The 10,301-nt window shown below is 40.6% G+C and overlaps 1 protein-coding gene across 4 annotated transcripts in view; it reads left to right on the top strand.

Annotated features, from left to right (window-relative positions):
- LOC146526187 (protein MTSS 2-like) overlaps positions 1-10,092 on the top strand; it is a 99,831-nt gene extending 89,739 nt beyond the window's left edge. For all 4 annotated transcript variants that reach the window (XM_085180076.1, XM_085180161.1, XM_085180243.1 and 1 more), the window contains one exon: positions 129-10,092. In XM_085180076.1, coding sequence (XP_085036202.1) covers positions 129-997 — 869 coding nt within the window. In that variant the 3' untranslated portion in view covers positions 998-10,092. The remainder of the gene's footprint in view (positions 1-128) is intronic.
- The last annotated feature ends 209 nt before the right edge of the window (positions 10,093-10,301 follow it).

Raw genomic sequence — 10,301 nt, forward strand, 5'->3', positions numbered from 1 at the left:
AATCTAATAAAGCGACCACAGAACATTGTCTTTCTTCTCTCTCTGTTTCTGGCACATCTAGTTCAATCATTTCTCTAAAATCTCATAAATACCTTTCTTTATTTTACCCTCTGCTCTCCTCATATCAGGTTCAGATTATGACTGCTACTCAGTGAATGGTGATGCCGAAGGTCCAGATGGACAGACAGAGTTTGACAAGTCCTCCACAATTCCTCGCCACTCTAATATTGCCCAGAACTACAGGCGAATGATCCAGACCAAGAGGCCAGCCAGCACAGCTGGCCTGCCCACTGGCGTTCTTGGTCCAGGGGCTCATGGGATACCAGGGCAGCCCGGTGGAGCTGGCGGAGGTGGAACAGGGACTCCAGGGACTGCCACCATCCGCCGAACCCCCTCTACCAAACCTGGCGTGAGGCGCACGTTATCCAGTGCGGGGCCCATCCCCATTCGACCACCCATCGTGCCTGTCAAAACACCCACTGTCCCTGGAGACTCTCATTCACCTGGTGCAGGTGGAGGGCACGCTGGTGGCGTACCTGTCCGTGTGGGGAGTGAGGAATGTGTGTTCTTCACTGGAGCTGAGGATTCACAGGGAGCGCTTGATTATGTGAAGGCATCACCAAAGCGCCTCAGCCTGCCTAACACCGCCTGGGGATCAGGGGCTGCGTTAGAGGTCTACGCTCAGCAGCATGGGGGCCTTGCAATAGGAACAGGCTCGGGCACTGGATCAGAGGAAGATCAGATGATCGCAGCCAATCGGCACAGCCTAGTGGAGAAGATTGGCGAGCTGGTAGCTAGTGCGCACGCCCTTGGTGAGGGCCAGTTTCCCTTCCCTGCCCTCCCTGATGACCCAGCCCCGCCACCAACTGGCCCCACTGACACTGAGACAGGGACCGAAGGGGCAGAAGGGTCTGGTGACATGCTGACCACCATCAGGAGAGGAGTCCGTCTTCGCAAAACCGTCTCCAATGACCGCTCAGCTCCCCGTATATTGTGATCGGAGGAACAGCAGAAAGAGGATGATGCTTGTCAACCGAGAGGGAGTCAGGTGTTGGTGTGATGCAACCCAACCACCTAGTACATACACAAAAACTTAACCATGTAGGGAAAGCTATAATATAACAGAAGACGAATGAAAACAGAAGCATACACAGAAAAAAAGTTTAAAGACACCATTAGAGTAATGATATATAATATAATGATAATAATAACAATAATAATGTTAACCCATGCTGACAGTTAAAAGTTAAATGCTGAACATTGACAGGCTCCTAGCAGGCCACTATAACTAGTGTGTGTTGGACGCATGTTTGTCTTCTATACACCTTCACCCAGGGAAGGAAAGACTCACAGGACAAAAAAAAAAACAAAACAGATATGATTTTTTTAAAAAAGAGGCAAAGAAAGAGAGAAACGCTGGGTTCTGTTCTGTTTTGCCAACTTACACCTTTCCCTATCCTCTTCTCCAACTAACCCGACTGTCTGATCCCAGATGAAAGACCGATGACTGAACGAGGGGCTGGTGTGGACGAGAGAGAGGGGACTCGGAGTGCCATGTGAGCAGCTGGATTTGAACCCAAGCTGTCTCAGCAGCAACACACTGTACTTATTAGCCCATTGAACTGAAGCTTTGGTATTAGTACGGGGAGCTAACAAGCCAGAGGGCCTCTCTGGTTCATCCTAATGAAAAGAATCTTGGAAAAAAAAGGAAATATCCACTGTTGGCATTGAACCGTGCTAGTGCCCCCTTCCCCCCCTCTCTCGCTCTCTGCGTAGTGAATGCGTGCATTCATGGGCGTGCATGCGGGCAAATGTAAAACGTGAGCGTGTGTCTACGTGTGACTAATTGTGTGTATGTGCGCGAGGAGGGTGGGTAGAGCTCTGCTGCAGGACAGCTGGTTACCCAATGAGGGCAGGGCTTTTTTCTCCTGTGTGTTGTGCGTGTATTTTCTTGTTTATATTGTGACGTCATTTACCTTGTTACCGCTGTACGAGAAGTTACAAGACGTACTCCAGGCGTATAGATATATTCATATATATTTTCTAGAACCAGAGAGAAAATGTTAAATCAGAAATGGAGCAATAAATGTGTTTTATTTTCTTGTTTCGAAGAAGCGGCTCGATGGAGGATTGTAGATTCTCCTTTGTCACATTCAGGCAATCATCAGGAATGCTAAATTACACATCGACTGTGAATTCATGCCTAGCCGGTTTTGGCGTGTGTCTCTCTCTGTCCCTGTCTCTTTCTGGTGAATGAAATGGATTACAAAAGTCTGGGGGAGGGAAGGAAAACTGTAAGCACTTTGATAGGGGATTGGTAATATGTACAATAGCCAGTAGGTGTTGTTGTAGTCATACTGTATGATAGGGAGCGTGAAAGTGAGCGAGGTGGTATCCAGGGGGGAATTATTTAATTTGTGAAAGAAGAAGCAGAAGAAGACAGGGAGGCACAAAGAGCAAGTGAGGAAGACTGGTTGATTTGGGAGATTGGTCGAATGAGATGGGATAAGAAAGTGTCAGGGCCATGCGAGCTATTGCTTGTTGTGGATCGTGAAGAGCACTGAAGTTTTTAATGCTGTGGCCGCACTGGCATTTAAAGGACTGGTCACATAATGAAAAAAAAAGCACAGTATAGACAGGTCAGACTGTATAAAGCAGATCCATACTTTCCTGCCAGTTTTATTTTTCTGTCACTGAGACTTCTGCCTCATAGCATCATAGGTTTGATTGAGTTTCTACTGTGGACACAGACCTTTAAAAAAACTAATAAAAACAGCTTTTCAGAATAAAATTTCTTCCACTGTGAGTGGAACAGTTGGAATTCGGTTTTCCTGTATTATGTTATTGTAGAGAGGCGAAAATGTCACAAATTGGGCCAATAAACACACCTGTGGTCGAGAACAAAATCGAACACTTTTACTTGGATATTTGCCTCTTAATACTTAACCAGTATCCAAAATTCGGGCTGTATTTTTCACTGTCCAAATCTTCAATGACAGCTGCTTATCTAAAAAATATCGTCTCACCTGTAAATATTGTGTCTTTTTTTACATCGTGGCCACACAAAGTAAAGCCTTGAACAAAGCTGAACAATACTCTTTTGCCTTAGATTTACTCTGTATGTTGTCCTTTCTAAATAAAACAAAGATTTTAATCCAACATCATAGCACACATAGCACAGACGTAATAAAAACACTCGGAGACACGTCCAGCTTGTAGCTGACAATTTTTGACATTAGTTCTTAGTTCTTTATTTTGGTAGAGAGTGAGGGATTATTGTTTGAAACTAAACAATAGCATTAAAATTGCTATTCAACAATTTGGAGGTCTACGTGTTTATAGTCTTGGCAGATCAAGAGACTTGAGATCGTTTTCAACTCTTCAAATAAGAGACAGGATGAGTTTGCCTAGTGCAGGGGGAGTACATTTGTCAAAGTGGTTATTATGCGTCAAAGTTTTCTTAGCTGCCCGCAAGTTCCTGAAAGTATTGCTGTTGCCCAAGTCTTCAATTGAAAGTTGGACTTCTGCACAGGGTGTAAGGTGAGACTGCCTTTGAAGCTATTGAAAGCCACCATTCTCAAATCCAGTACAAGTACTGGAGGACTGTAACAAGTAATGTAATCTAACCGAAATTTTTCAGATTCTTTGGCCAGCTGGTTTTGAATTAGCTCAATCACACGCAACGTAATTATTTAGCCCCACATTTATTCAGTCGCATAAAATGAATGTATTCCCAGCAGCGAGACACAACGCTGGTGTCTAAACACAAAAAGGCCGCCCCAGTTCAGCTCAGGATACGGCTGCGCGAAAGAAACTTTTATGAACATTAAGATGCAAGGAATGGTGAAGCCGGCTCGCTGATGACAAAGACGTGGGAATATTTAACTTTGCAAGTTGACAGAGAGGAAAAGATGTGTGAAATGAGCATTTCACTGCCTGTTCATACAATATGTACTGTATGTGCTGTACTTGTTAAAGAGAATCAGGCGCACAGATTTGGTATAAAGGTTTGTTAGAAAATATTACATGGAATATTTAGTTGTTTTTTTTTTCTTCTACAGTACTGTTTGAATGTTTTGTCTTAACTTTAATTAATGTAAAAAAAAAAAAAGAAAAAACTCCAGTTGTAACACAAACTACTAAGCTGTGTAACATACGGATGCAGGACGTGTGGGCCGAGAGTGAGTGTGTCCTCGTTTGGCTGTTGATCTTTAGGCTAGTGAACTCTTCATCAACATGTCTGTATGCTCTTTTAGCAGTGACCTGAACATAGCCTGCGACATCCACTCTCCTATATACTCTTTTTGTCAACTTATTTTATTTATTTTCTTTTGCCTCGAATAGAAAATTGTTCCAGGCACATTTGTGGCTTCTTTAGAATGATTTAATATAAAGAGTTGGAGAACAGATGTTTTTAACATAGGCACCTTCTGCAAAAACACCATTTTTTTTGTTGAAGTTTGCAACAGTGCATCAAATAGGGGATGTTTTAATGTTCTGTCAACAGGAAACTGTGCATTTGTTGTTACATGTGGATGCTGTGTGATGAATCTGACTCTGAATCTTAGAAGTTGAAAGGGGGTAAAAAACATGCTTTGAGTGAGAAAAGTGAAAAAGAGTTTGTCCTAAACCACCTGTCAAGGTCACCGTGTCCATGAATCTGTATACCTGAATGTATGACATGGTGAAGGATGGCATCCAACTGTGTCCGATTTGCTTAAACTATTGCAATGTCAGAACATTGTTCCTGTACGACTGGGTGATATTTCCTCTTTAAACAACAGGAAAGCAATACAGGGGTAGTGCATGTATGTGCATTCACAATCATGATCCACTGTGGGTATGATAAAGGAGAATACCATTGTTTTGTAGACTAGGATACTTGTGTCGTCCACCTTAAAGTTATTCCACGCTTCACAGCTCGAATGGTGTTATTTGGAGTTCAGATATCTTTAAAGAGACAAAATAAATAATACACACTGGAGAAGAAAATGGTGTATCATCCTCACTGACTTTGAAAATTGACCTTGCCTAAAAGCTGCTGTGAGGTGTCGTGCACCACCAAATGGTTTAATAAGCTGCCAAACCAAAACACTGAGCCATTCAAATGGTAAAACTGGGTGTTAGTGTTGGGTAGTGTGTTTAATTTTTCAGGTGGTTACGATGAGTCCAACAACTGGGTACTGTAGATATATTTGCAGAATTTTGCAGCAGAACCCATATCGCCTAACTCCAAAATGGACGTGGGAACCAAGACTTCCATATTAAGATTTATTTATAGTCAGTATATTTGTCTAATCACCCAACCCTGCTAGATAAAAGTAATAAAATGTGAGGCATTAGGAAGAATGGGAAAACTCTGGGATCCTGAAACTGCAGCATAAAGTTACTGTAGGCGTTAACCTAATAAAGCTATGCAAGGCTTGGTCACTCAGTAGGAAAATGTACAATTTCATTAGTATTATTAATTCAGCTATCTCAAGGCACTTTATATTACATGCTATATATAATGTAAAGATTCTATTATAGGAAAAAAAAACCTAGCAATCCAAAGATCCCTGACGAGGAGGCACTTGGCAGCAGTAGGACATTTAAAAAACTCCTTTTAAAAGAAGAAAACTCCAACAGAACCAGGCTCCTTTTATTTAGTGTTTGACAAGATACTACTTCCTGTAATGTTCTAAAAGTTTCCCAGAGTTGTGAGAAGGCTAGCCAAGATTCAAGAAGGTTTATTCTGTAATTCCATGTTTTTACATGGTGTTTACAGACATACACAGACTGAAACAAAATGTTGTTGTGTTGTGCAATAATCAGCAAACAATAAAAATACAGTATAACAATCAAGCTGCAGCTTGATGCGACACTCAGCAAACTCGGGCATAAACAATCACACTCATCCAGCTAGCAGCAGTCCTCTCACGGAGAGGGATTGAATAAGTGTGTGTAAAGTCCCAGATTAATAGAAAACTTTGCCACTGAAAAAGGTTCTAGCCTAGCACCAGACTTAATCGCTTTCTGAGAAACGGAGCCCTAGAGCCATGAAATATTCTAAAGTCTTGCAAAAGTTGCATGTTGAGGCTATGATTGTTTTCTTCTCCAGTGGGTGTGGTTTTCTGATTATGAGAAGCTGACTTCAGTCTTCATAGCTACACATGTCTCCCTGAGTCTGAAGCTTTAAGTGCTGCATATTTATTGAATGAAACGAAAACTAAGGAATAAACTGCCAGTTATCTACAGGAAGTTATTCCTTTAATAAAGTTTTAATAATGCCCTGGAGAACAAGCACTCAAATTATAAATAACAACTTGGGATCAGACAAGTATTCTAAAACCTCTGAGTTTTTCAAATCGAATGAGATCACGGCAGCCTAAAGGCACACAGTAAAAGGTTGAATGGTTAAGATGACTAAAGGACACAACACTGCTATTTTCCTTTAAAATACCCAGTTTACAGCACAAGAAATATCGTACTAAATAATAATGTTTTTAAAATTCTAAATTAACTGTGTAACTAACTGAACAAGCTGGAAAAACTGTGCTACAGTTTATGAGTGTATGTGTTGTTCAGTGTGGGCCCACCTTCAAACAAAGTGGCTGCTGCAGAAACATACAAAGGCACATAGACATACATGCATGCAGGCATGCGTGCATAGATGGAAACACTTGTGGACATATTAGAAACAGGACTAACATATAGAACAATCTCCTCTTCTGTTAATTTCATAATTTGGCTCAGTCAATGATATTACCACAGTTTACTTTCCATTTTATATCAGCTTTCTTGTTTTCTATCAAGGTTAATGTGCGGCTTCTTTAGTAATGCACACACTTAAAAACATGCACAGTACTTAAAAATACTGTGTATACTTAAAATACTGCACAACAAGCACTAAAAACTAGAAAGCTATATACTTTTCAATGATTAGCACGAGGCTGCATAGAGTATGTGAAAGGACTAGTTTAACATTTTGGTGAGTGTGTGCATTAAAGAATAATTCATAGCCAACAGATGGTAATTTTAGCATGGCGAGGTTTGGAAGCTGTAGGAAACCCAACCGCTCCAAATTGAAACACTCCACCTACCTTTATACCTGTAGTTTACTTAGTAATACACTTTTGTGTTTAATCTGAAAATGTAAATTATACAAAGTAAGAGGTTAACTGGCAAGTGTTGTTCCCACAGTGAATGGCTCACACTGACAAGAGAATAAAGAAATAAGCTCATAAATTTTCCAAAATGTTAAGCGGTTGCTTTAACTTTTAATGAAAACATGATTATTTTTTTTTTGGATTATGTAACTGGAGATGGACTGAGCTGAAAATTCCTAATACCATAATTGTCTGAACAGCCTGGAGGTATATGAAAGCTACCAGTTAGCCATGCTAATCGTATTTCGCCAAGTGGAAAAAGCAGAAGAGAACTGAATTTAAATGTTCTTCTATTCCCAGATATTTAAACTTGTGTATCCCCGTCTTCTCTCACTTTTCCCTACTGCCATTTAACTTTAATCCACTTTCCTCAATCAGTACACACAGGGATAATGTGTGGCTGACAAATCAGAAAACAACACTTGTCAAGATGGGAGCCCCATTAGCATTACTCTGTCTCTCTGTGCCTCGCAGCCCATCAAAGCTAATGAAAAATAATTTTGATGAAGTCTTTATTTTCACCGTAGTCCACAGTGAATACACACTACGCTCAGTTTATTATCTTTCAGTCTTTCCCTTCACCCTCTTCCCTCCCCCCTCCTTCTGTGTCTGATTACTGTATGTCAGGATGCATGTGTGGATCCAGTGTGTCATAATGGCTAATGGATGCTATCATTTTGGGACCTGGGTGTTTTGTTCAAAATGCTGGAATCATTAGGTAGGTTAAACTTTTCCCTAGCGTGCACATTAATATCTGCTGGTCTCAAGGCAAGCAGATGGATCTCTAACACTGTCTCAGTGCTAGATTACATTTTAATTAATTTTGATCAGGCTTTTTACGACATCACCTCAAAGGCCGTTCACGTTACTTGGTTTCTCAGTGAGCTTTTGTCAAAGACACCATGTGAGCTTTTTAAACTAACAGTACAAGGTCAGTTAGGGAGACCACCAAAATACCATATGTAAATAATTCAAATATATTGCAGTTCAATTGTGAATTGATTTCCATTGTGGCAAGGAGTGACAAAGCAGAAGAGTAAAAAAGGGTAGAATACAAAAAACCTGAACAACATACAGGAAAAGGTTAAAACACTAACTGACCACACCAACTACAGCTGTAACACCAATTTGTTAAGCGTGGTCTTGTAACCCAAATTTAACTGAAGGTTGATTTCTAGAGGAAACAGTTCTTCTCTGATTTACTTTAAGTAGATGATACATGTTAGCTAGCTGCCTAGCAATTTGTCTTTTGCTAGCTATCATTAGCTGATGTCATCCAGACAAAAGATGGCTTAAAGCAGGTTTGGCTTTTTTAACCCGAGTCCTTCGAATAGAAATCTGTCCACAGGCTGAGAGTCTCATTTTTAGGGAAGAATTGTTTGCATCATTTAATACATGAAAAACAACAACATTGTTTACTTTTAACTAAGCATTCAGTGTCGCCAATTTCACATGTTCTGTTTTTGATCGGCATGGCTCAGGAGACAACACTACTAGATCGATATCTTGCACAAAAGTCATTTTTCTATCAAAATCGCTGCACATGTAATCAGCTTTTTTCCAACTGCTGTCTGAATTATTTCTTCTGAAGCCATTTTACATCACTGTTATAGAGACTGGAGAAGATGCAGCAGTCAGCATCCTGTCATTTTGCTGTTAGTGCAACATAGTAAAATTAAAAGTAGAGCAGAACAGAAGTTCAAACTGCATGTTGACGACTGATGATGAAACTTAAGGCACGGCCAACTTCTCTCAGCCGGTAAACTTCATGACCCGATGCATATCCGTTTCCCTGGTTACGGAGATTTATAGGCGGTTGGAAGACTTCCACTGTGAGCATTTGCTCGCAGCATGAAAACAATGTTAGAAATCTGTATGGAAATAACTTCCCTTTAAATGTTGTATGCTTACATAATATGCTACATAAGATTTAAAAATGTCTTCATTTGAAACACCCCAGTCAAAATGAACATAATGTTCTTGATTGCTGACTTGATCGAAGTAAGGAAACCACACAATGCTGGCCATTGAAGAACAGATTGTTTTATATTTTTGATCAGACAAAAAAAAGTTTTGAGTCGCTCTATATACAACCCACTCGTTTAGCCATCTGCCCAAGTTATATTGAACTATGTACTTGTGTATGTGTGTCTGTATGAGTGTGATTATGTGTGTTGTACAAGGAGAGATGGTTAAAACCCCTACTGTTCCTCCCTTCAACCTCCCACACACAATCTGTCAGTCTTTCCTGCTGTCTAATACGGAAGGTATCCACATTACTACACACACGCACATATACACACTGGTCTGAAGCAAACATGACTAAGGTTGATTCTCAGAAGCCACATGAGGGTACCTTGAAGTCCTCTATGAGATCCTGATGTAACACATTGCAACCTCTTGCATTACAGCCATGCAGAACAGAGTGGCCGAAGTGGCCTCCCGGTGCCACTGTCACTGCAACTAAATTGAATGTCTTGGTGTCTATACTCCAGTTCCAGTAGTGTCTCTTGCTCGCTTGCTCTCTTTCTCGACAGCCGACATCTGAACTCTCAATGAAATCTCTACAAAATTCACAGCTGAGGCATTTTCTGAGGGGCTTTTTTTTTTCCTCCAAATAATAACATTGTGAGAGAGTCAACACCTGCTTCTTCTTTCTGTACAAACCAGTCTTTTAGCTCCTCTTTTTCCCCCTGAGTAGCTCTGCAGGCACTGTGGTCTTGTCTTTCTCTCTTCTCACGCCCCCTCACTTCCGCTTTTTTTCCTTTAATTTATTGTGAATTGATTTCTAAGTTTGTTTCGCCTCTGTCGCTGAAGGTGAAAATTTCTTTTCTGTCTTCCTTTTTGTAAGATTGACCCTTTTTTTGTTAACTTTAGTCACTGCTAATGTAACAAAACGCACTGTGATGATTCCAGTATTAATAAAAGTTGTACTTAAACTGTGTGCTGCTGTGTAAAACGAATCTTTTTATTCAAGAAACATGGTCAGAATCCTAAACCATCTACAGAGTTTAGTATGCACTGTAAGAAGCGACTCAGTATGGGTCAGTGAATAGTCTGTGTGGCATCTATAGGCCAGTCAGCGGTAGAAAGGCTACCTGTAGTCACTGAACCAAAGAAAGACACTTTCACTTTCAGTGCACAATAACAGTG

Source organism: Neolamprologus multifasciatus, chromosome 1 (genome assembly GCF_963576455.1).
Source record: "Neolamprologus multifasciatus chromosome 1, fNeoMul1.2, whole genome shotgun sequence".
Classification (NCBI taxonomy): Eukaryota; Metazoa; Chordata; class Actinopteri; order Cichliformes; family Cichlidae; genus Neolamprologus; species Neolamprologus multifasciatus.